Source organism: Platichthys flesus, chromosome 8, assembly GCF_949316205.1.
Source record: "Platichthys flesus chromosome 8, fPlaFle2.1, whole genome shotgun sequence".
Classification (NCBI taxonomy): domain Eukaryota; kingdom Metazoa; phylum Chordata; class Actinopteri; order Pleuronectiformes; family Pleuronectidae; genus Platichthys; species Platichthys flesus.
Window position 1 is genome coordinate 7,534,286 of NC_084952.1, and position 26,806 is coordinate 7,561,091.

General features: G+C 41.0%; 1 protein-coding gene across 4 annotated transcripts in view; it reads left to right on the forward strand.

Annotated features, from left to right (window-relative positions):
• The window catches only part of diaph2 (diaphanous-related formin 2), a 329,090-nt gene that overhangs the window by 11,200 nt on the left and 291,084 nt on the right, over positions 1-26,806 (forward strand). For 2 of the 4 annotated variants that reach the window (XM_062393632.1, XM_062393635.1), the window contains exons 2-5: positions 1,361-1,393; positions 3,337-3,513; positions 8,740-8,844; positions 14,504-14,524. In XM_062393632.1, coding sequence (XP_062249616.1) covers positions 1,361-1,393; positions 3,337-3,513; positions 8,740-8,844; positions 14,504-14,524 — 336 coding nt within the window. The remainder of the gene's footprint in view (positions 1-1,360; positions 1,394-3,336; positions 3,514-8,739; positions 8,845-14,503; positions 14,525-26,806) is intronic. The other 2 variants (XM_062393633.1, XM_062393634.1) reach the window with 2 other exon arrangements.

A 26,806-nucleotide genomic window follows, 5' to 3' on the forward strand; every position in this document is an offset into this window, starting at 1 on the left:
ACGCAGTTTTAGACTGCTAGAGAATGCTGGGCTTAATGACACATACGATCTGAGATAAAAGTGGGAAAAAGTTGTTGCTCGGGTCAAATTCTCAGCTTAGGAGATGTTGGAAGACAAGAAGCAGCCGTGTTGAAGGGATGCAAATGATGATGAAAAGAATGTGTGGTCATCCCAGACAGACATCTAATGAAGAGGACCTATCTGTTACAGCCGGTCAGCACATAAAGCCTGCTCATGGCGACCGAACCTCTATTCTCCGTGGTTCGCAGCTTGCAACAGTTGATCGGTTGTTGCCGACAGAACTAGTGATAGATTTGGCAGTTTGAGTGTCTGCTCGGTGTTGCCCAGAGCGACGGCTGATAAAGACGCACAGAGGGAGGCACAGGTTAGAGACAGTCTGTTTGCTCGCCCCGGCATCAGTACTTTCCTGATTAGAATAGTGGAGAAATCCGCGGCTGGAGGCAGACTTTATGGCCGTCCCCACCCCACATCGCCCTACTCATTAGTACTTCATAGCCTAGCGCCACGCCATATGGCAGCGCCGCTACTGCTTCCCATTTGAGGTGTGCATCAAATGGCTGTCCCTCGCCGAGCCACAAGCGGCTGGCGGTGGCCCCGTCTTATTTTGACTGAGATAAAGAAGAGCATCTGCAGTGGAGAGAAGTTTCTGGATTTCATTTTTCCTAATTTGAGCTCTATGGAACACAGATTTTTGGAAGTTTGGAATGTGTTTGAATGGATGATATCATACAATTTAACATCGAGGATCGGGCTACTGTCACTTCAAGAGATGCTTTATAAAACACCTTCTAGAGATAAAACAATATTTTGGTTTTGTAATGAATTACCTTGTGAAAGTGTATTTTTTTTAATATACACAAAACTTTGTAAGATTTTTTTCAGTGGGTCTCTTAAACAGGCATGTGCATTACAAGTTTTATAGTGCATCTCATTTCATGTAATATATTTTGAATGTGTATTAAAGTGTGTGTTCTTGAACTCACACTTAAAGCATACACACAATTAAATATTATTTTTGGGAGCATTACTTATTGTCACGTCCTTCACATGTACAGTGTCTAGAATATCCACATTGGAAAAAAAAGCAGATAATGAAAACTTGCTAATGCCAGGTGTGGTTCTTAAACATTAATCACACATATCCATTATGAACTACTTATTATACAAATATATTTGTTATTGGAAAGCAGATTTGTCTTCTGCCAGATTAATGAGACACAGTAACCAGAGGACACTGCACATGTGAGTGCATTGTGATGGGCTACATGCTGTGCTCTTTGTGGGTGTTTGTCATTTTCTGTTGGATCTTGTTTTTCACACTCTTCCCTCCCTCCAACAGAACATACACATAAAAACATTGGCTGATGATATGGTAAGGTGCTTGGTTTCATTTTGGTGTGCCTAGATTTGTTTTACATCATCTCACGTTCTGTTATGGCTGCATGAGACTTCAAACTGAAATATGTGGATGGGTCCGATGTGCAAAATGCAAAACAATTAATTAATATTTAACTGAAGCGTGAAAAATTCAGGACAGCTTATATATACAATGTGACCTTTTGTTACTGTACTGAACAGAAACTGCTTAATCTCACCTCGTTGCGTGATATCACTCCATAATACTGTGTAAATAAAGCACAATGTTTCATGGGTTTTTTATCAGAAGCACCAAAGTCTGTAAGCCTTAAGTTTTCATTAGGAACAGAACTTGGGCCATAGCATCTAGACTTTTGTAAGCAGCTCATAGATCCTTTCATATGGAGTTATCTGTTGGACTATGATTAGATGAGCCGATCTGCAGGGCCTTTTAAATACCCATTAACGAATAAGCAGTTTGACACCCTATTACATGAATTTTAGGGTCTACAAAGAAATGTCAAATTTTAATTTTATCTATCAGGAATTAAGTGTTTTGTCTCAGTATATTTGATCCATCTAGTGATATTTCATTCAACTGGCAGTCGAGCCATCATGTGTGTTATCATCATGTATCTGTATATTTTCATTTCAATATGTGTTCATTCATGCAGCATGGCTTCTCTGTTCCATTTAACCAAATGTGACTAACATCATCTAGTTGCATGCCGTCCATGTACTTTTTGGCTTTAACATTAAACTTTACTGCATCATCAGTGTCAACTGATAAGCTGAGGAAAATCGACTGAGTCTCACTGATGTTAAATCAGTAAAATATTGAATGTTTAATTTGTTTTAATGACATGAACACACACATGGTGGTCATGTGGGTGTGACGGTAAGTAAAGGTTTGATATAAACTTCTTGCGTTACAAAATGTCAAAAATGAGCTTAACTGATTCTGATATGTTGCAAACAAACTGATGTGTTTTCTTGAGCGGATTTATTTGATTTTCACTGAAATAAATCTTTATATTTTGTACATTTTATTTTATGAAAGCAATTACATTTTTTTTTAATCAGATTATAAAAGTTTAATTTACTGGATAAACATGCTATAGTTTTCTTTTTTATTATTTTAGGTCTTTCAGTCCAACAAGGTCTAATATGAAATAGCCTAACAATCATTGGATGGATTGGATGTACGTGTCATCTCATAGCCAATCACCAAGAGTGGCTTTCCACATAATGAAAAACACCTTCATGCTCATCAAAGAGTGAAACCCTCTCATGCTCATCAAAGAGTGAAACCCTCTCATTGAGGCCTGACTCATCACTGCACCTGCACAAACAGAACACATTTTTAACCTAATACCATTTGTTTGGGTTGTTAATTGTGTGTTTTCTGGTGTTTTATTTCCTCCTCATGGTCAAAACCTATGGACCTTTTCTAACATGTGTGTTTTTATGAAGTAGCCACACCAAGGGTTGATAAGATGCTTGCACTGTCATCTAGTGGTTGGTCCTAGGTCTGTCCACACCCTGAATGGTCAGTTGTAGCTGCCGGGTGGTTAGCCATGCAACAGACATGGAACTGTCAACCTCACAGAGTTCAGGGCATTTTCATCCTTATAAAACTAAGTTCTCCTCAATGACCTGCAGGGGTTCTGGCTGAGATAGAAGAAGCACAGTCTGAGCTGACCTTGCCATCAGAGAGTCCTGTTTGCTGTGTACTGCAGTGAGCTGTGTGTGCCCTCTGATAAACAATATTTGAATGTGTGACATTTCTGCTACAAGCAGAATGTACCAATATATCCCTTTTTCAAACATCTGTATTTCCTTCAAAGAGTTCAAAATCGGCAGTGATTACAAACAGTTACCCTTATACTTTACATGTACTGAACATGCTTTTCATCAGTGGCAAATTGTAATGTCTCAAACACTCTTTATTTCTTTCAGCGTGATCGTATTACCAGTTTCAGGAAAACGGGAAATAAGAAGGAGAAGCTCCTTATACAGCACCCGACAGACCCGCTCTCCATCCTGAATGAGATGCCCGTTCCTCAGCCGCTGTTTGACGACCGCTCCATGAACCTCTCGGAAAAGGAGATCATCGACCTCTTTGAGAAGATGATGGTGAGCTATCTATTTATTTAGCATTCAACAACAGCTTTATGAAATCTGCCAAAGAAAAATAAATGATCCGTATTCCATTATGAAATCTTAAAATTAATTCATAAATCTGTGTTAAAGAGTCGCACAAGCACAGAAACAGAGCTGCCTTTGTGAATGTAGGTGAAGAAGTTTGATGAGGCACAAAGCAAAGTTAGAAAAGTTCCTTTATGTGAACTTATACCAATAGATCTCACGTGTTCTTGTTTTATAGTTTGCAAAGCTTTGCAGGCATGGAAAGAAATATGATGACCATGTTATTTTACTTTTTCTTTTTCACCCACAAAATAATAGGCCCTGATGTAATTATACCAATGGTTTCCAGCTTTTATGAGTAAAGTGACTCGTCACATTTTACCAATTTATCACAGGATTAGATCTGAAACAAGAGCTGTAATAGTTGACTGTAGTTCAACTGATCCAGACCACTTTACAGAACCAACTAGTCAGTGCATGTTTATGATATTAATCTAATTATTCCAAAATGTTAATGGAACATCAGAAAACATCTAGAGTTCCAGGGTTGAGAGATATTGTTTAAATGACATTTTAGAGGTTGAATTAAAGACAAATCTTTACCTGGTTTTATAGTATTGCTAAAAATCATTATACATTCAGATGTGAAGCTTTTGTGATGCAGGGCCCGCCTGCGTACACACGCAAGGCCACAGTCAGTAAAACGCCCCAACTTTGAAATTCAATTCACACTCATCTGTGGGGTCAAAGCTCTGTCACACTTGTGATTTTCTCCATTGAAATGCATTTTTGCCCTTATGTACTGCAGGATTGAAATCTAACAAAAAGCTTTCAGCTCATCTCTTTGAAGTGGGGAGCCGAATTACTCTGGCTTCATTGCATAGGTTGTGTGCACTATTGTGGATAATGTCTCCGAGTGTGTGTGTGTGTGTGTGTGTGTGTGTATGTGAGTGGTGCAGTGTCTGCCCTTCCTTTTTCCCACATACAATGGTCTTCTTTGCCAGGGCCAGAGAAATGCGACCAGGGCTCGTGGTTTTCATCAGGCCACTGCTTAGTGTTTTCTTGCCTGGGTGCTCATCCCTGTCACTCAGCTCACCTCTCAATTACTGTGTTTGTGCTCACAGCGGCGTGACATTAAACCTAGGCTTCATCTCGCTCAGTGACAGACGACACAGAAGACAACACACGGTGTGACACCTGACAGACCTTGACACTTTGGGTCGGGGTGTATAATTGTAGCAGTGGAATCCAAGAGAAAAGCATTATTTACTCGTGTGCTTTTGAAGCCAGCACTGTAAACCACACTGTAATAGATGGTAAACTTTCCTGCTTTGATGTATCAGAAACAGAAAAGTCAGTGGTTGTTTCTTTTGATGCTAGCAGCTCCTCTTCAGCATCTGTCTTTGTAATGCCTTCTCTGTCTCACACTCACACACACACACACACGCACACAAACATTTTAGTTGCTCTCTTTATGTCTTGTGTCCTTTCTGTTATTGATTGTTTTTATGGCGCTACATGCAAAGCCTTAGATGTCTGGCTGGCTTCAAATGAAGGGATGACCCACTGCCATATTAGTGAGACCACCGACTGTGCATTAACGACCTGGGGAAAGTGAGAATGTTTTTTTTTCTCCGGAAAGTGGTCTACACGTTGCGCTGTGTATCTCAAAGCCTGAATAGCACACAGCCTATTACTGAAAGGTCATCAAAGGGTTCTGGTGGAACTGGGAGACTCCCTCAGTCAGTGGGGAGGAAAACCAAACGAACTCTTTACCAGACTTTTTGAAGCTAATCGTGGAGAGCAGGAGTATGTTCATAAAACTACAGGGAGTGTTTCAAGGAATCTGAAAATAAACATTTACCCTCAGCACTGCCTTTCCAATGGACTTTGCCCCGTGTGTCCTGTCGTTGGTGTTTCCCAAGGCGCGCGCAACTGGTACTCAGAGCCACGCTCATCAGAATGCACAGCACCAAGTCCACCGGTGTCCAGGATTTGCATCTCACTCAGGAGGCTGCTGTGTTGCAGTACCAGACCCCCAATCCAAAGAGGTTTACCACAGTAACGTGTGAACTCATTTCATCAGAGCTCTGTTAGCTGTGAGGCCTTCACAATACATCCCGATGTGTCACAAACCTCTTTCCTCATAACTTCAACACTTAATTATGTCAAGAAGGGTCATTACAGGAAAGCTGCGGTGAATGTTTTGTGAGGATTGCCATTCTGAAAAGTCTCCCTCCTCCTGCCACAAATTTGTGTCAATGAATGCTGCATATTGGCACTTAAGTCCTCTGAGCTGGCCATTAGCAGTCGTAATGACATTATTACCCTGATGATTGTTGCACTTGTCCGTCAGCATGAAAACCTCCAGGAGCATCCTTATTAGGATTGATTTGATACCAGAGCCCGCGTGTCTCTCTTCCCGTTCTATAGAGAATGTCCTCTCGTTGTCAGGAGTGGTGTATGGATTGGAGGTGCTTTGCAGTAGACAGAGGACCAGTGAAAGAAGAATGTCACGTTGCAGTGCTGCTGTAGCTATTTTGAGGTTTTATGTGCCTCGATATACGCCATTGTCACTCCTACTAATAAGCTCCTATGTGATCCCTCAGCAGTTACACCCTACCCCAGGACATTAAAACCAGCCCACAGAGAGTTACTGTGTGTGCCCTGACACATTCATGGATCAGGCTCGAGGGTAAAATAATCGATTTGTCACAGTTGAGGCAAAACATTTTTATATGTCTTCTATTTTTCTTAGATCCGCTTTTCCCCATGGCACGGACTCTTCATATTTATTTCACCTACAGACACATTTGATGGTGGCCATTAATTGCTCTTTTCTTTGGTGTGAAGCCTGTGGCTCTGTGGATGGGGCTGTATTTGCAGCCTCTTCGTGCTGCGGGGACTTTGAAATTCCTTCCAATGCTATATATTTTATCTACAGGGTAGTCTCAAAAGTAGGAGGATGGTGGCACTTTTTTTTTGCTTTGACTCTGAACTTTCTGAAGTCACTGGAGGAAACATTTGCTTTAAAAGTCAATTGGTCAATCCCAGTTTTAATTTGAGGATGCTTAATTCTACATCAATAAATTAATTAAATTGTTGCACTTTTCATCCACCGTCCTTGAAATTTGGGTGAATAAAATGTGTTGGTCTAATTAAAAGCTTAAGTCAACATATGTATTGGTAATTGTTTTTTATAATTTAATATATTTAGTTTACTTATTTGTATTCAGAGAAGGAGCGCTAGCAGGTCTGTGATGCAGCCGTCTTCACTTACTGCATCTTTGTAAGTTTGCTCTTCTGGGAGTGGAACACCTGCTCTGTCGGATTTTAGGTGCCTGACTTGGCCAGTCAGGAGCATTACACCGCTTGGCTTTCAGAACCGCCTCGGTCGCCTGCTCTGATTACAAGTCTGCTCAACCAGTGGGGATGTGGACACCATCAAATACCATTAAAGCCGAATGTCAGCTCATTAACCTCAGCCATTGTTTCATTTTAAATCCGGTGTGCTGGAGTGCAGAGCAAAGAGAGTGAACATAATGTGTCACTGTCTTACTACTGGGGACTGTGCTGTGTGTGTATATATATGCAGTAACAGCAGTCCACTGGGAAAGACCATGTTCCTGAAAACCTCATAATGCAGAATAAAATCATATAAGACAGCCAGGGGAGAATATTTTGTGCTGGATACTTCCTAGCTGAGGGTTTTAAGCCCAACTGGAGACAAAATGTTCAAGAGGATATTTCTTGCCGATTCCACAGTCAATTGATACAAACTCGGATCTCATCATTTCAGTTACTCCAGCAGCGTAGTTGAAGATATCCTGGGACTCTTTTATGAAGCCCGAGAGTATACATTTAATAAAAGAGCATTAATCATTTTAGAAACTAAACACGGAGGGCTCATTCCTGCAGTTCGCCCCCTTGGCAAGCATCCCGCAGGCCCTCTCCTCCTACCCCTCTGCAGCACACTCACCCTGACACATTTTGCCTCTTTTATTGAATGCCAATTAAGCAGATAAATTAGCAGGGTTCAAAGATTAATTAAAATGCCTCCCGGTTTCCTTTTTGTGAAAAACCTGCCAATTGTAGAAGTTTCAGTCTTGCTTTTTTTTCTTCCCCCTGTTCTACAAAAGGGATGTTAATAGTTTTTAAGCTCCGAGGGTATTTACTACTAGAGGAAATGTAGTTGAAGGAATTTAGGTCACGATGCCCTGGATGGGATTCCTGCCCGGGCCTCACTGACAAATGAAGCACAATCAAATCGAATTAGATTACTTGTGGTTAAGATATTCAAGCCGTCACATAATATAGTGTTCTAACTTAGATGTGACATGCTTCATTTGTAATTCTACATTAACTTGGTCGTCGGGTAGTCGCTGCAAAATCCAATCAGCCAAACATGAGGATGTGGGATTTGTCCCCCGCCTCCCAGCAGAGGGCAGCATGGCTCCACAACTTGAGGTTCAACAGACTGAAACCCTGAGGAGGATGTTTTTTCTCTCGGTTCATTCGAGCCATCTCTTTGTGAGAGAGTGCCTCTGATAAACATCCCCCTCCATTCTAATCATCATGTCATTCCCTAGCTTTTAGTGCTCTGTCCGGCCTTCGCTCCATCCCCTGATGTCTCTCACATGAAAGAAGTCTTTTGTGATGCCGAATTAAAGTAGCACAAAGATAATACTCCCAATAACACGAAGATACCCCCTATTCAGCCCATCCGATGTGATTGCATGCCCTCAATAGAAGCGGCGTTGTTTGATTTTGTGCGCTCGCTCAGACTTGAGGTTGCACAGTTTATATAGCGGTAGCCTGGCTGCTGCCTTTTGCAAACACTAATTATTACTGTCATTATTTCCTGTTGCTGCACCTTGTGACTTTGACATCGAAACATGGATGCAAAAGTAATTTATTCAATTGTAGAAGGACATAACCTGATTGCAAATTCTGAAACATTTCTTGTTCTAAAGGGAAACTATTGTGTTGTAAATATCACGGGTCCAACTTTCGTGTTTTAACATTCTCCTCCCTTCAATGCTTAGTGATGTTAATTGTGTAATAAAGTACAACCGGCATTTTTTTTATAAGAAAATCATCTTTCCTTGAGATAAGATTTTATTAATTTCATTTATTGATATTCTTTACCCCCTTTCAAAAAAGATTTCTACCATTATTGTGCATTCAATCTCTTGCGTCTGCGTGTTTGTGTAGGAGGACATGAACCTGAACGAGGAACGAAAACAGCCCCTGCGTGGAAAAGACTTAAGCACCAAGCGTGAGATGGTGGTCCAGTACATCTCCGCCACCGCCAAATCCGTAAGTGAGATGATTAACTTGAGAGCTGTATCATTGTTGTGTGAAGTGTACTGTCTAATTGTAGTGGGTGCGTCGAAGTATCATGACACCCCACTCGACCCTTTAGAGTTGAACTTGATCCTGTGCTGTATTGCTTGCTTCTCCATCCTTACCCGCGCACCCTGACTTCTGTCACTGTCTCACGCTCCACTCTTCACCGCAAGTTTGATTTGATTTTTTCTTAGTTGTTTTTCCTCCTCTGTTACAATCCAAGGGCTTTGAATTGTAGTCACTCACTCGCTCAAATCCAGTTGGGTGGTCACTGCTTGTTTGATTGTGTGTTCGCATGAAGATTGTTGGATTGTGGTGAACATGCATGAGTGTTTATGCCCGGTGGTGGTCCGCTTTGATTTGAATTTAAATAAAGACTAATTTACCTGTTGGTTCAGCAGTGGTACAGAGGGGAAACACAAATATATAAGGCAATGTTCAGCATAAGCCGAAGATAAGCCTGTGAGTAATTCAAATTAAAGATGCCTTCGATTTTTGACAGACTTGAGAATAATACACGTAAGGATCTCACTGCTGATTCATGAAGTGTAAAAAGGGACCAGATACATCATCACTTAAATCCCAAATCAGCAATAAAAAGCACTGCTTGGTTTTTTGACTGTTATCCATGAATTTATGATGAATTCTTGAATCATCCTTTGAAGTTATGGCTGCACTTGTCAGATAAAATTCACATCTGCACCGAAGAAGAAAGTGATATGCGTCCCCACCGCTTCTCAAGCTGGGCAGTGCTCTCTTGACATCATCATTCATTACCTTCCTCATTGTTATGGTAATTAACTGGCATTATTGATAATGATGATTATCCGAAATGATTGAATTCCTCGCAGGGCCCATTATGCCTCGCGAGCGCCGATATTTTATTCAAATGAATAACGTAATCTGTGTAGTGAAAGGACGGAGGACAATATGCAGCGTCTGTCAGCTCCCTGCTATCACTTTTAATAGGACTGAAGGAGGGGGATGGCTGAACGTCAGTGATGATGTATCTGCATACACAGATTCAAGCAACTGCACACATACAGTTACACTGGAACACTTGTACATCAACACAGTATGTTACATACTGATAATACATCAAGACAACTGAGCCTAGGCTTTGTGTCAGACAGATATTAATGTGACACTGCTATCAAATGTCCTCTGCAGTCACAGCCTCATCCATATGGATTTTTAGGGGCTGACACCAAATACAAATATGTATTATTTCTTATTAATATATATCAGCTGATGTATATATAAATTAAAAAAATGTAAATGATTCCTAAGATGTCATTGTCAAACCTGTACTATATGCAATTAAGGCTTGATACTTTAGACAAACCCAATTATAATTAACTATTAATAAAAAGAAGAAGAATAATAAAGAAAAGGTACATATTCGTTGACAACAAGGGCTGCGCGATACATCTAAAAATGAACCATTGATTTTATAGATAGACATAATGAATAACATTATTTTTCCTAATAAGCAAATGGTGATGGGTTTTGGTGTGTCCGTGTTTTGCTGTGTTACTCTCACTGTTGATCTGACTCAATCTTTTTCCACCAAAGACGTGTGCAGCATTGTGAGATTGCAGTTTGGGGCTTTGGAAGAATTTCCTCTCCGTTTTTGTTTTGTTCTAGAGGATCCCAGTAGAACATCTGTCAAGATCATATTTTTTGATCTTACTCTTACAGGAACAACACTTTTTGAAAACGTATATTTTATTGCAAATACAAGCGGGAAATTCATGAATGTCACCAGTTTTCTTAAGCTGCTTTCAGACAAGCACTGGACTCCCTGTCTTCTCTCTGTAGAAGGTGCATGTACAGCTGTTAGAAGAGCTAGACCCTTTTTTAAACCAGTACATACTGTGGTAAGAAGAAATATCCACCAGTAAGGTGTCCCAGTTTTCTTGTTTGGCTCTGCAGATTTTTTCAATTGAACTTGTGCTTTAGTGCCCAACAAAAAGCAACCAAAATATTTTTTTAAACAACATTTTATTTTAAATTGCTTTAAGTGCTTGATGTTTCCTTCAGAATATTCACCTTTTGTGTGTGTTTATTCATCATTAATGCATGTTGATATACCACAAAGTCTTCAGCACGGTACTTATACAAAGATATCTGACTTCAAATGATAGCTAATATGAAAAAAGGGTAGTAATCACTTTGTTTACTCTAGTAAAATATATCTTTCAAATGAAAGTCAAAGCCTTTTTCCCGTCCCTTGTGAATTGCCACCTCTCTATTGGTCTATCACAAGGCAAGATTGAGAACAGTCCCATAATCTACCGAGGTGCCTCAGCAGGAGACTGGCAAATTACCCCTAGCACAAAATGGAATGTCTTTTCAAGGGAGACTTCAACATTGACCCTGTTCTTCTGAATATGAGCCGTGTTTCAATGGTATCCAGTTCCGCTTTTGCAGGAGTGTGTCTGTGGACGTCCTTGACCATCAGCTTTGCATGAATCGTTGTCTTTCTCTCTCACCTCATTTCTCGTTCTCTCTTCTGTCTGTGAATGTGTGCCGACCTCATTAACTCTGCCTTATTTCTTCTCCACTAATACAATTACTTATTTTTCTACTTTTACTACAGATAGTGAATATGTTCTTGTTTAAATGTGATGTGGCTTCACCTGCAGGAGAAAAGATGATGGCAGAGTCCATTGTCCGTTATTATTTGAATTTGGCTGATGTTTTGCTTGATGTGACCGTCAATGTACCACCTTGTTCTCCTAATGGGGCCTGACCTTACTTAGCTCATCAAGCCCCTTTATCACTATACTCATAATTAGTATTTATTAGCACCGACTGATACATCATTTTTATTGATATAGAGAAATAAAAATGTGCAATACACACTTAGCATAATGGAACACGATGAACGAGATACAATGCTTGGACCAAAGAAAGCAGCAAAAAAATGAATGCTGAATGTTCTCTACCATTTTTTCCTCTGCGATCAGACTGTAGCCTTCTGCTCTGTCAGATACACACAGTGGACGGTACAGAGGTGGATTCGGGGTGAAGTGAATGTTTTACTTTAGTTTCCAATAGAGATGACGCTTTATCACATGTATAGAAAACCATGTATACAAATATTTTGAACTCCCATTCAACCCAGCATGTTTTTCACAATATGCTTAATTCTTTTGTCTAATAATTGGAAATTGAGATCAAGTTAAAATAAAAAATTGTGTAATCTTCCAGCAGCTTTCCCCGTCCAGCAAGATTACCTGCAGGCAGTGAATCTGCAGTGACGGATGTTCCTAATTCAACTTCTCTCAGTTTTTCTATTAAATAGACTTTATAGACATTTTAAATTTGTTTATATTATTGAGTTAAATATTGAAGTGACAGTGCTGCTGTAAATATGGTTGCTGCTCCCAAACATCTAAATCATCTTAATAGGGTTTTCCAATTTATTCCTTTCAAACATCAAATATTTAGTTTAGTTGTAGATGAGTCAAATTTAAAGAAATATAGTGGTGAAGTAATTGTAGTGACAAGGATGGTGGCCATCCTTTGGACTATTAATTACACTGACACATTAGGGAATTTGTAATCATTGGAAACATTACACATTCACACACACCCTGAATGAAATACATTCTCTCCATTTAGCCAACAACTCGGTAGTCATACCTCATAGCAGTTGTTCGAGAACAAGGTGTCACGTTGTATTCAACATACAAGCTTGTTAATGAAACTGTGCTGTTCCCCTCAAGCTCTCCCCTGCCTGTGTGATCAGCCTCAAGATGGTGTCTGTTATTTTGGTCAACCTGCTCTAAAACAAGATTTTCAATAATTGTATGAGCAATTACAGGCATCAGCATCTGTGGAATATATCTGTGTTCTGATTTGTCGGTGTAACTCATTATAATGTTTCCAGCCGGCAGTAATCACATGTCTTTACACACGGGGGGGGGGGGGGGGGGGGGGGGGGGGGGGGGGGCTTGACGGATAATGGGAACTACTTAAGACTTACCATTAAACCAGCCAAACCAGCAGCAAAGAAAATTTGCATCGCATTTTCAATAAAAAGATTTAAACCAGCTCTTTCCTCAGAAAAAAAATCATGACTTCAGTATCATGCAGTGAAGACGATCTTGAGTTCCACCTCACTCCACAAAAGAAGAATTTCCTATTTTACAAGGTAGAGAAAGAGGAGAGTTCCCCTGCCTCGTACAATGGGCTGAAGCTCCACCACAGCCCGGGCTCCTGAAATACTTTAGTGCCGATGGGACACTTTGAAGTCCTGGTGGGAATGCTAGAGCCACATCTGAGGAGAAAAAGGACCCTACTGGGATCCTATAAACTGGCAATCCATCTGCGCAATGCTCTTGTATAGCCTCACAAACTTTTGTACAGCGATTGGTTGAACTCCTTACTTCAAGGTACAAAAGCTCAGAAAAATCGCTTACTGCATTGAGAGATTCACCATTCACCTTCTGTGTCAAAGTTCTTATTAGAAAAACTTAAAAAATATCTATAAATGTGCAAATGAATCACACAGAAACGTCCCCTGCGTGCAAAGACCTTTTAAAGAGTGACATGCTGCAGTGGAGAGCAAGATCTATGTGGACAGACGGCATGATTCAAAAGTAGTATGTGCGTGGTCAGTTGGCGGCGTGCGTTAAACGCACTTTATGGTGATCATAAACTCCTGGTAAAGGGATGGAGAGGGGGAAATCAAGCATCAAATCGCCACAGACCTGCAGTTTGAAACTGACAATAAAAGAAATGGAATGGTAGATTAGAAGAGAATGAAGAGAGAGGGGGCTGGGAAGTGGTAAAAGACGAGGAAGAGTGTTCTGTAACTTCCTGCAGTCAAATGCATTTTCTTGGAAACATGCAGCCGTCAAAGAGAAGCTCAGTCACAGATTAGAATACATTTCCTCAGCTGACAGACGCCCTCCGCCTGTGAAACAAGCTCCACAGTGCCAGTAATAAAATACACTCCTGCTGCCTGTCACTATTGACAGATAACAAGGTTAAACTCTTAGAATCGTGCTGACTGCATGTGCTCAATGTAGTTCTGCCACACAAATTTGACACTTGAAGCCCAGTGCTAATGGCAGCTGATTGATTTCAGCCCGGGAAGACACTCTGTGCCCTCTTTGTCCACTGGAGCCTCTGTTCCTCTACTGGGATGAATCTTTGACTCTGTGTCAGTCCGTCACAATCATATTTCACCCCAATCGTTTAATCAAGTCCCTTGTGTGGTTATAAGCATGTTGACTCATCACTTCCACAGATGTTGGTGCCATGTATTGATGATACCTTGTGTCTCCATGCTTCGCGAGCTTGCTTTTCTTAATGTTTACATTCATCCACATTTCATGTAACTGTTTTATTAGGAATTTGACAATTTAAAAAATTGCAGGCACCGAAAACAGACATAATCTTCAGGATGTCATTATTATTAAAGTTCTCTCGTTGGCTGTTTTACAAATGTTGTTGTATTGTGTGTGCTGTAATTGTGTGAAGGATGTTTGATGTCACACAAGTTGCGTGTTGCCAATGCCTCAACATGTTATGGAGAGGACTCTGCAGCCTACTAATAATTGTGCTATTTGTGTCTTTTTGCACATTAACCTTCTCCGCTGATCGCTGCATGCAGATAACTGGGAGCAAAGTTGCGGTAAGTTGCCCATTATTTACTTGGCTTCTAAAACTTGTTTTTTCTATGTCCCCCCCCCCACACACAACACAAATACATACACACATTTATATCCTTTTGGAACATTGTCAAGGAGCGAGTTCCAAAGTGTGCTACTGGGGTCATTTTTATGGCCTGGATTTTTATTTCAGCACTGATATTGCTAATGGTTGATCATTTGGAAAGGCAAAAGATTGTCAGCACAATTCTTGCATGTAAATGGCAGCACTTTCAAATGAGGGATTTAGAAATTATACAGCATGAAAATTTACTGGATGGCTTTTTTTTTTTGTAGTTTCTTTTGAAATACATTGCAGTGTAACGCCTATTAGCATTTTCCACAAAGAGATAGCTTTTACACAAATGCTTATAATCGGCAGTGTCATATGTTTGTGAGAGTTTACAATCGTGGAAACTCCGCTCTAACTCCTGAGCATACAGCTGTAGAGAGTGGGAAAATCACATACATTTGTTCTGCCCTGTATTCTTGGCAAAATTATGCTGGATATCTTTCAACTATATTCGACAATGGTACAGCCGTCTATTTAAAGTATTAATACTGTGAAAATTACTGGAAAAGTTTATAAATGCAACATTTTCCAAAGAAATTATAAACATGAGGCAATATTCTTAAATGTTCTTGCATGGATCCTCGCTGGAGCCGGATTTATGACGTTTTTATGTCACCTGACTCAATTTTCAGTTCAATCTGTTTGAGTCAATGCAAATCACAGTAAAGTTAAATTTAATTTAAAAATGTGACAGTTGTCTGAAATTTTTACTTCTAAATTCCCAGTCAGGGACATTTAGAAGTGACATTAAGTCTGACATTAAGTGGATTTGAATGTTGAGAGGAAGATGACGTTTCTGGTTCTTCTAACACAGAGCGACTCTGGAGTTCATCATCAACTTTACATTTTACCTGCCCAGGCAGCAATGTCCTTTTTGCATAAATTACATTGTGCATTGAACCTGGCAAAGTGGATCCATGGCTTTTAATCCTGAGACGCACATTGTCGTTAATTCTCTCAAAATTCAACTCCTATGAGCCCCGTCTATGGGTGTAATGTCTTTTTTCCTGTGTGCTTCAATGACATGTTAGTAACATTGTTGGACAGCTAATCCCCAGCACAATTAGATCATGATTCAAGCTTGCTGAATGCTTATTGGCTCACTGTTGCTGATAAGATTTACGTCTTAGGTACCGAAATTCAATAATATCCAAGCAGCCATCAAGTGTTGAAGGTTGGGACCCAGTTTGTGGCTTAATGCTTGAATTTGCTTACAAACCCTTGCTCTTTGAAATAAATGAAGCCTACAAATCACATTCTTGTCATTTCACTTTACCAGTAAACGAAAGATATCCTGAAAATGTTTTTGTTGTCTATGTACTGTACTTTATAAGCAACCGCTACAGTGTTGGCGAATGAATGTGGCACCCACATGACTTTTTTAAAGAACAGTGAAAAGGACAGCTCTGCTATTGGTTGAGCAAATGTTGAATTATCCCTGTAAATGGTGTTTCATTGCCTTTGGAGAGCTTTGTAAGGATTAAGAGGACTGTAAAGCTGAACTGGAACACAGACAAGGTAAAGCAGCACACTGTGACCTGGCGACTGCTCTGTCCATGCTCTCAGACTTTGAAGCATTTTACAGAGACGTTTTGTATCGATTGCATTTTCTCCTTCTTTGTCAAACGGTTCTTTTGTGCTTGGTTATTTCTGTGAGAAAAGTGGGTTCTCGGCTTGGCCTTTATGGACGTGGATGGAGTAGCTCTCGATCTGCGGCAATGGCCACATTGTGTTCAGTAAATGGAATATGACAGCATTACCTTAGCTTGTAATCATGACTGCTCATCCGAGATGTGGAGGCCTACTTGCAGACGTTCTGCAAACCATGTCAAAAAGGTGCCAGGGACCCAGTTTGTCAAGAAGTTTTTCTAAACTCAAGTGTACACTGAAGCATCTGACCCGGCCTTTGGAACCTCTGTGTAAACCCGGCAATAGCACGTATGGTTAACATAGTGATAGTTCTGAGCTGTCATTCTTAAAAGCTCCACTGAAAGAGGAAAAAGCAGAGAAGGCATTTAGCCTGGTTCGCCGAGGGTGGGCTCTCTGCTTTGCTGGCAGATTCCCATTTTCACGCTGTCAGCGTGCGTCAGTGGGTTAGAGCGCTCTCAGGTGTGCTGGAAGGCGAGTATTAGTTAAGATTGTCCATAGGGAACACACAACTCTAACTCCTCTGTCTCAGGCATGAAATCTCTCTGGCACTTTCCCCTCTCCCAGTAGAGATGGAGGGGGGGGAAAAAGAGGACTGTGTGAATTGGTTCTAATCCAGTCTGAGAAGCGTGTAAGTGTGCAACATTGCTAAGTCTCATACGCTCCCTTCACCTCCTTAAGCAAGATTGAGGGAAATAAGGGCAGCACACATATAGGTAACAAGATGCCTGCAGTTACAGCTGAACTCTCCAGAAGGACCAGACACCTCTTCTCTTCACAATGTGCTTCGGCTGCCTGTTGACCACTGCGACGGCGGCATCAGTCTCTCAAGATTGGCCTGATTCACGTCACTAGTCAGGGGCCATGTTGTAGCAATCCATCAATGGCTCCTGCCGTGTTACTGCGAAAGCCGACTTCAGTCTCCCCTGCACTGCCATTGACAAACTCTGCAGCTCAGAGGAATGCTGCTGAGACCATGACAGCCCATGAGTCAAGTTGTGTGCTCTGTGAGTTGAAACGCAGCAATCTCCGGACCACCGGGGGGGTGATCAACATCTGTGTGGACTGGACAGATGATGCCTATCTCCATGTTAACATGCTGGTCAGCTCTGGGATGTTGGGCAGGGGTGGTTAGTGCAGTTGTATAAACTCTGTGTGTACGTGTCGTCAGTATGATTTGATCAAGGATTCAACATTTTTTTTATTTTTGTGCGGATCATGTTTCCAAATTTTAAACAGTTTATGACAATGTAGGGTTCAAATAGGAGATGTCACAGTAATAATTAGAAAAAAGAGTATTTAATGAATTTATATAGAATATGGATAATATATTTCTTTTTGAAATCTAAATGTCCCCATAGTGGGTCTAATACAGGATTATAATCATATGTATTTTCCATAAATTAATAAAATGTATACCATTTACTGTTGCGTGCTGGGTTGATTTTGTGTTAAGTTAAAGGGACTTCTCTGTCTTTCTGTAAGTAATGGACTTTCTGTCTTGTTACTGTTGAGCCACAAAAGAAGGAATAGCCGTTGAAAAGGTTTTTTATAGAGGATGTCTAGGATCCGTGTTTGGAAATGAGGACGGCAGAGAGAGAAAGTTGCATTGATATAAGCCCATACAGATAGCTGGCTCATCTTTAACAGGAAATAAGTGTTTGTTCACTGTGCCAGGAATGCTTACGAAGGTTCTTGTAAAAAAAAGAGGAACGAATATTGTGAGGCTGAAAGGAAATCAAGGCTCCCTCCCTTTTTGATTCCCCTCTTTACCTTTTAAAACCACATGCCTGAAAATACTTTTTGTTTCAAGCAAGCTATTAAACTGGGTACTGCAGGTTGAGCAGATTTGATGTGGCACATGTCCTTGGTGCTTTAAAAGAACGGCAATGAAAAATTAATCATTTGCCTCCCATGCCCTCAGCCAGTTTTCACCATTGATTCTATCTTAAATTAAGATCAAGGATACATGCACTGGAAAGGAACTGTATGAATAAGATGTTTCTTTGATTGGCTGAAAGCTTCTTTAAGAGCTAATCTGATAAAAATAAAAAGTTGTCTGGGAGTAAGATGAGGAAAGATTTATTCAATAAACTACTATTTAATATCTTATCTAGAAATCTGGAGTCAGCCGTTGTTTTAAATGGACACATCGAGTATTTCCTGCTTCATTTACTCATATGCATTTTTGTCCTTAACGGCAAACACTATTTCCAGCTTTGTTCTTTTACTGGGAAGTTGGGGATCATAAAGGTGTGTAGGACTTTCTCTCTGCTAAGCTGGTGACATAGATGTGAACAAAAATGTAGGCACCTGCACATTAAAACATAACACAGTATCTGAGGCCCTTTACAAAGTAAGTAAAAAATCCAAATAGTTTGCACAATAAACAAGCAACTAGCAACAGTGTAGAGAAGGATAAAAACACCCTTTTTTAATATGAAGCAACCTGCAGTAGAACCAGACTCGGAGTGGGCGACCATTTGCCTCAACTTGTCGCATTTAAAATGGACAAGTCGGGGTGAAGAGGAGAAAGAAAGGGAGAGAAAAAAGAGTCAGAGGTTAATTTAGATGTGGAGAAAAGGCAATTAAGTGATTTTGATCTGTCACTGTAAATTGTCTGTACCAAACACTAACTAAAGAAAATATTATAATTAATAGTAAGTCTGAGAATTCAGATAAAAACCCAGAGGAAGATGGTGGACGATGTATAGTAAGTAATGGACTTTTTTTGAGGGTTGATTAATAAGCAGGAGGGAGAAATCTCTGCCTCCTCCTCCTCCTCCTCCTCCTCCTCCTCCTCCTCCTCCTCCTCCTCCTCCTCTGCCCATGCTTTAGGGAGTGGTATAGTTAATAAGAGTTGATTCATTCAAACTAATGTTCTGAAACCAAGTTTCAGTTATTCTGAATAAATCTATTTGATGGTCAGTTATGAGATCATTTATTGACTAATGCAGATGTAGATAGGGGACCTGATATTCAATAGTTCACATTTCACACTTTTTGGTAATGCTATAATTATAATTCTTATTACTCCTCCTCTGTTTCTTTTTATTGAATTAATTTAGTTGCTCTGGGACAAATACTCTGTCTGGAGCTTCCACTGTAAAATACCTTTTAAAACATATATGAAATTTCAGAGTTGCGAAGGTTAATGAAGGACATAGACTCGTACACTTAATTAGTTAAATAGCAGAATATCTCAGGCCAAATTTGTCATGTAATGCAGAACTTTACAGTCTTCATCGGATTTATCAATAAATGTTGTTACTTTCTGTTTGTCTCGGGGTGTTAATGGTTGGATTGACCTTTTTGAGCTGTGTAAGAAGCAAAATGCTTACTGTGACAGAGGGTGGGCTGTGTGGGAAGGATTAAGTCAACACCAGCTCCCACGGGGGGAATAGAAAAAGAGGTTACTTCTCCCTCAGCATTTGTCTTTTCATTCTTCAATTTTTAAAAAAAATCTTTTTATTCGTTCCTTCCTTGCCATCTCTTCTCCTCACACACCACCTCTCCACACCCATAGGACATGTATGTTTTTTTCTCCTTCCTCTTCAATCAGAAGGGGAGACCTGGGTTGTGTTGTTTTGAAGGGAACATGAGAGGCTGGACTGGGCACAGTATGCTGATATTGGATTGAACAGTGGCGAAGGCGGTCCTTTATAGTCTCTCTGTATTTGTGTTGGTGTGTGCTCATGCTCCTATATCTGCGTGTGGGGTAAATAGCTCTGTTTCTCCAGGCAGTTCCAATAGACTTGAATATTACAGCTTGAATTTAGATATTGTGCAGGAGAGAGTATTTGAAAAAGTATGGGTGGGGGAAGGAATTGGAAAAAAATAGGATTCTTAGTTCTGTTGATTGCCTATCTGTGATTTTTATATACTGTATTAACACATCCCCACACCAGTGATGGAGCTTGTGAGAACCGGCTATGCTCTCAGTTGTACATCTCTCCCCCACAGCTCTGTCACACACTCAACGGCACTGTCGACATGCTCAGCTCGGCAGGAGGCTGCTGAAGGGCCGCATTAGGCTCCATAAACTTTATAGCATATTTTTACAACCCGCCTCTCTGTATGCATCCACCATCACATCCCGTCGCATCTGCTTTAACTGTTCACACAGCTGTGAAATTCCGTGTATCCCCATGTTTTATGGTCGCCTGCTCCTGCAGTCACTCCCGGTTTCTTTATTTGCTTCTTTAGCTTTTCGGTATCGCTCTCTACATCTGTGTATATTTAGTAAGTTATTTGCTTTTGCGTGATGGAGCTGTCTGCTTCTTCAAGATGTGATCTCTATGAAATATGTGGAGTGAAACGTGTGAGTGTGTCAAGATTTGCATGGAGAACGCTTGCAGTGGGTGATAATGCACTCCTGCTCATAACCTTGCAAGGCTCCCTCTCTCTCTCTCCCTCATGTATCTCAAGTTGATCTGAATGCAGCCTTCATACCGACAGTATGGTGACTTTCATTCCAATGTCGGCAGAGGTCACATCAGCAAATGCAACTAAAAACTGTTGATTTGTTATATCTGTTTCACAACTGACACGGTACATGGTTTGAGGACGGGAAGGACAAATGAAGAGAAACTGTGGACAGGGACCCGCGGTCGACATGAGAGGAGACTCATGCCGCTGGAGCTGTCGTGTTTGGAGAGAGTCACATTGATGGCCTGTTTATAATCCTTCTCTACTTTTGCAGTAAGCCCACCATGCCCTGTGGGAGCGCCTTACTGCTCAGCCAACTAGTCCACTCAGCACAACAGAGTGCTAACAAGGTATAGTCTCTGCCGATCAGCCGCAGTGTTTTCATAGTGCTGTCATAGTTTGAGGCACAAGAGCAAAGCCACATAATCGCCTCATCAACAGCCAGGTTCCCCCCCGATCCCCCAGACAGCTCTCTGCAGTAATGATTGGTGACGTGATCAAGGCCAGATCACTAGCTGTGTTATTGTCTGGCTTGCAGTTTCTTTTCTAAGGGTGCTCTGGAGAGATGGGCCACAGTTTCAAAATGGCAGCCTTCAAGCTGAATCACTGTTTAGCTGTTTACTGGCAACACGCGGCTGGCCCTGAATGAATGAATACATGAAAAGATGAATGAATGAATGGAAAACTATCCATGTGCCGGATATCTGGAGGTCTCAGGCTGCTTGGTTACTAAAGCGTTGGTTACCTTCACCTGAGGACGAGGGTTCTACCCAGAGTAAGTTTGCTGCCCCTCTTCTTCATGCATGTTGGTTGGTTAGTCTCAAATTGCCAAACTGGTGGCAGTTTCTTGCAAATTACATGGCCTGGTCCATGTCCTCTGTACATGCCAAAGTTTGTAGTTGTGTATTAAAGAAAAAATAAAAGAAGAGAGTTGGTCTTTAGGGATGTTTCACTGCAGTGCTGATGGAATTGAATGGTTGTTAGCCATTGATAGCCGTTGTGTATCATTTGGATTGCCATAAGCACCATAGCGGGTCATGCACGGACGATCGTCGGTCTCATATTAAGACAGAGGCGGCAGCAGCTTCAGCTCTCAAGCCAGTGCTGTAGTACTGAAGGCCAGCACTTGGTGGCAGTGGCTGCCCACTGAATTGGCCGGTTGGCGCAGTGCAAAAGGACTGAAAGCACCATTGTTGTTATGGAATTGACCTAATGGGTTTCTCTTAGCCCACAAAGCACACCACTGTGTGCGCCACTAATCACATTTGTTAGATGTTTGGTCCTTAAAGGGGAGAATAAGTGTGAAATGACTCAACGGCATTAAAAGTGTTCCGTCCTCTCTCATCAATCCTTTAACCCTCCTACTATAGCCTGAGGGGGGGAAAAAAGGATGGAAGAGCACACTCGATATTATTATTTTGATGAATCTGTGTTTAGATTCAAAAGTGAGACTCTCTCTGATATGACAACGGCAAACCGCCTTTAACACTTCACCTGCATAATCAAGGCCTGTAAGAAAGCATGTAACCTAACCTGCTATTGTTAAGATATGTTTATCGACAACAATTTTGTCCGGTCATACCTGAGTTATTTATTAGATCGGCCCCACACGATGTACATATGATGTCTCTTAAAAACAACACATCAGTTCTCTGCTTATAAAACCACACAGTTGGTATCACACTCTGTTGCCAGCAGACTGACACCACGTCACTCTTGCACTCTCTTTGTGTATTCAATCACAGTTTCTTTCCCTCAAAGAGATCAAGATCAAACCTCTATTTCATTTCTGACGTCACCTCTTCACGCAAGCTGTATTTGCTTTGACACTCTGGACCCAGTTTCTTCGGTCAAACATGGTCCTGGCTGAGGATGGTTTTGATTCACGGCCCAGGTTTCTTACCCAGCAAAGACACTAGAGACAGAAGGTGGCAGAAAGGTGTATCTTCACTCCCCCCCACATGCTGTGCTCACTCTTTTGACTTCCTCCACCTTGTCATTCGGCTCATGCGCCCTCACTAACATACCACATCCATTTTTACTGCACAGCCATGTGATGGTCTTGTTTTTCTTCAGGTAGAGGGGCCAAATAAATTGAGTAAAATAAAACAACACAAAAGACTTTCATTCTGTGTCTTTTGAATGGAGCCAATTACTAGATATTGGCCTGAGGCTGAACTGATGGTAGATGTATGGTGTTCCAAATGGTGATGCCCTTGATGTTGGCTATGGACCCAGCATGTGAGGGGACATCCAATCATGTAGAGATGTCTGACCTGTCTCCTTGTGTCCTGAGTGGTTCTAAGAGATGATCTTTTTAATACTGATTGGGTGGATGTCTTTGTCACACCTGAGATGCCGGCCTTGAAAACACGTGGTGTGCCACTGGATGCCATTTAAAAAAAATGCAGGACCTCACAATGCAGACTCCTGATGTGCATAATTACACAGTCATTTAATAAGACAAGCAGCAAATTCAGGGTCGTGTGTGAGGTGTTTTTCTTCCTTCCTGTCAAGATTTCCTATGTAAGCTTTCAGTTGGCTGTCTCTGCTGCCGACTGGTGCTGTTTGCTAGATTGTTTGTGTGTCACATCACATGTCTCTGAGCGAGGAGGAGGAATTTGCAACCACAAAAGAATGAAATGGAGAGGAAAAAAGTTCCCTCCCAAGCCCTGCAAGTAGAACAAAAGAACAGGGAAACAAATCTTGATGTTATTATGCCTGCAACAGCTTCTGAGCTTCTGATATAAATGAACTAAGGGTTCTAAAATTGTCATTTGAATTATGCCTTTCATCTCCCCTTGGTTTTTAGTGAAGCAGCTCAGCCCAAGTCTCTAGTGAATGTGTTTTCTTACCCTGTTTGCATTTCTGAACAAGCGCCATAACTGTAATGAATTCTATTATTTTAAAACCAATTACTGTTAGTTGGGAGCTTTTCACAGCCGCCGTCGTGCTCTCTGAGGAATAGCACTGTTGCAGTGTAGACTGCAGTCAAACCTGATGGTATTTCTTCCTATTTCCCAAACCACCCATACTAATGTCGTTTTCTGGTGTAACTATACAGTACATCCTCCATACACATCACAAAGGTTCATATGAACTGGAATCAAAGGAATCAAAGCAATGAAAGATTTAGTTGAATTGAGTTGTTTGTGTAATCGGTGGAATACTCTGCTTTGGAAAAACAAGGAACGTTGCTTTTACTTGGTCAGTATCGCACGGGTAAAACTTATGATCTGCATCCTTGATGGTTTTTTAAATATATGTGTATTAATATATACATTTTCATTGAGGCTTTTAATATTTAAAATGTTTCGCTTTACCCAAGGGAATATAACACTCAAGTCCTCACAGATAAATTGTCTTTTCATTGTCACTGTGATATGAACATGTGCAATAAAGCATCACAGAGAACTGCCTGGAAAATACCAGCAGCATTACCTGGAGGCAGTGGATCCACATCAGCAGCAGAGGACAGAAGACAGAGGAGAGGAAGGTGGTGACAGATATGTGTTCTTCACTCAGTGTCACTCAGTGTTCTCGTGTCGGGATGGTTTATTGATATTTTACCTCAGTTCTCAGAGAGATGGCTTTGAGTTTATAGAATATAGGTTGACGTTGATGCTGTAAACATTATAGTTGTCGCTCTAGAATACACATTTCATTTATTTTAGAAGCTGTTCTCTGGTTATGCCTGAGTTTCATCTGACAGTGAGTTAGCTTGCATGATGGAAAACATAAGAGCTCTATATCACACACTTTAACATTTGTTTGTTCTATGCAGTAATATTGTTATCACAATATTATACTATAACAAAAGCTAGCAGATATTCCTCCCATTGTGACTGCTTATATAACTCAGTATTTTCATCAATATATATTGAAAGCTGTAAGAGTAGATATAGACACGCAATCCCAAAGAATTGTACATCTCATTTTGTACAACTTTGAATCATCTGTTCATTAGAAATACATCCAAAGAGAGGGAGAGAGAAAACAAAACAGAAAAGCAAGCAAATTGAAAGAAAAAGAAAAGCACAGAAAGGATGAAAAGGTGAAAACAAGTGCAACAGGATATAGGGCCTATTCTGATTGGAATTTCTGAAGCTTTTTCATCCTTTCTCTTTTATTTTATTATATGTAATTAATGTTTCATGGTCCAGCAATAGAGTCACGTCCAAACTCATGTTAGGTCACAGTGTTCTCTTTTGTTCTTAGTAATTATATTTATTCGCGACTACAGACATGGACCGACACTTTTACAGACATCATTGCAAAGTTTTCTTTTGACGCTGCCCTCCATTATTTTCTTTTCTAAGCATAGGACTAATTGGATCCTGCCTGCCTGTATTTGGAGGTGGACTTTTTGTTCGCATTTTTCTCTCAGAGAACCACTTGCATTGAGCTTCTATCACCAGTGGGCAGTTTCCAGGTTTACATACTTGAAAGTTGTGGCAAACTCAAAAACAGGAGTGAACAATGATCTCAACTCACCATGATAAGCATACGTAATGTTCCAGTTTGCATTTACTTCCACGCAGAAGCAGGGTGAAGGAAAGAGAAAAAGTTAGACACGTTCAGTCATTAGAAGCCAGCCACTCCTTCCGCCCTAAAGATTGATTTATAGCTTATTTAATAAGCTGAAAGGTTACCTCAAAACTGATTTTCTCCATAATTGACCAATTTAGCGCCGCTCGATAAGCATTCATGTCAAGCTGCGAATGTTGTCGTACTTCCGTGCCCTCCACTTTCCTCATGCATCACCGATTCATTGTCATGATGAGTAATAAGAGGCAGTATGACATATTCTACATGTTGTACTTTTGCATGTTCACAGGGTGGGGTCCAAAACCTCTGCACAATGGCAGCAGCATTAGCTAGCATCACTGAATGTTCTCTTAATTAGCCCACTTTGCCCAGCAGCTGTCTGCTATTAGAGGCCTTTGTTCCAGGTGTTATCTCATTAGACTGGCATCGATCATCCTAATGAGTCCAGGAGAGATTATTGGGCCACATTAGTGTGACCTGCCTGCTCCCTCGTTCCCTCGAGGTCAAACCGCACCGCCTACGCCCGGCCATATGTTCACTTGATGGGTTAAGTATGGCGGCCATTTCTTGAAGTCGTGGTCAGTTGTATGTGGAATGACCAACACGCGGGAGGCAGGACTGAGCCAAATTAGAGCTGCATGCTGGTGCAGACGAGGTAATTTGTGGACATTAAGCCCATTCACAGTGTTTGTCAGTGGGCTAATGCCAAGTGTCCACAATTCCCTGTCTGTTTATGAGACTGATGTTGTTTATGACATGTCCTTGCAAAAAAGAAATTTTAAACTCAATTTCATTTTTGCTTCACATCATTTTCCTGTTTAACAGACGGAGGGCAGCCTGTCTAGCCGTTACCTTGCCTGTGAGCGTAAGGTTGTCTGAAGCAATATGTTCAACATTGTGTACTTTTTTATATTCTGAGATTTTATAGAAATACAATTCAACATTTGGAGTTACAGTTGGTGCCGGGTGGTGCCATTTATATTCATCAGAAAACCCTAAAGCTTATATTTTCTGCTTGTGTGTTGTGGTTTCAGGTTTGTCTCTTTGTGTGGATGTTGTGCTGCAGTGGTGCAGTGATGGATGGACAGAGGGCATTTGAGTCCTGATCTCACTCTTTGGTTTTAGTCTCAGTATCTTTCTGGACAGACGAGGCTTTGCCAGGGCATCGTTGACAGCTGAGAAGCAAGCGGTTCCCTCCCCTGCCTCGACAATCACAGAGCACAGAAGTACACACAAATCCATGTGTCTCTTCTCTTTGTTTCCCCGTCTTCCGGACTCAAAGCTGGCCGCCTCTGAATTCTGCTAAGCCAGTGAAGCAGTTCACATTCATTCTGATAGAGCAAGCGCAAAGATCGGATAAATAGTTAGACAGTTAGAGAGAGACAGCGTGGAAGGACTCACAATACTCAGAAGAGACTGAACTTTGAGACTGTACAAGCAGCGAGGGCACGCTGTACGCTCAGGAGACAGGGGAGCAGGGGTCAGGGGGCGGGGGCAAGGTGAGGCTCTGCTCTGCACTGTCATAAAATGCTCAGTAAACAATGGTGTTGAATTTAAATCAAACTTGTTA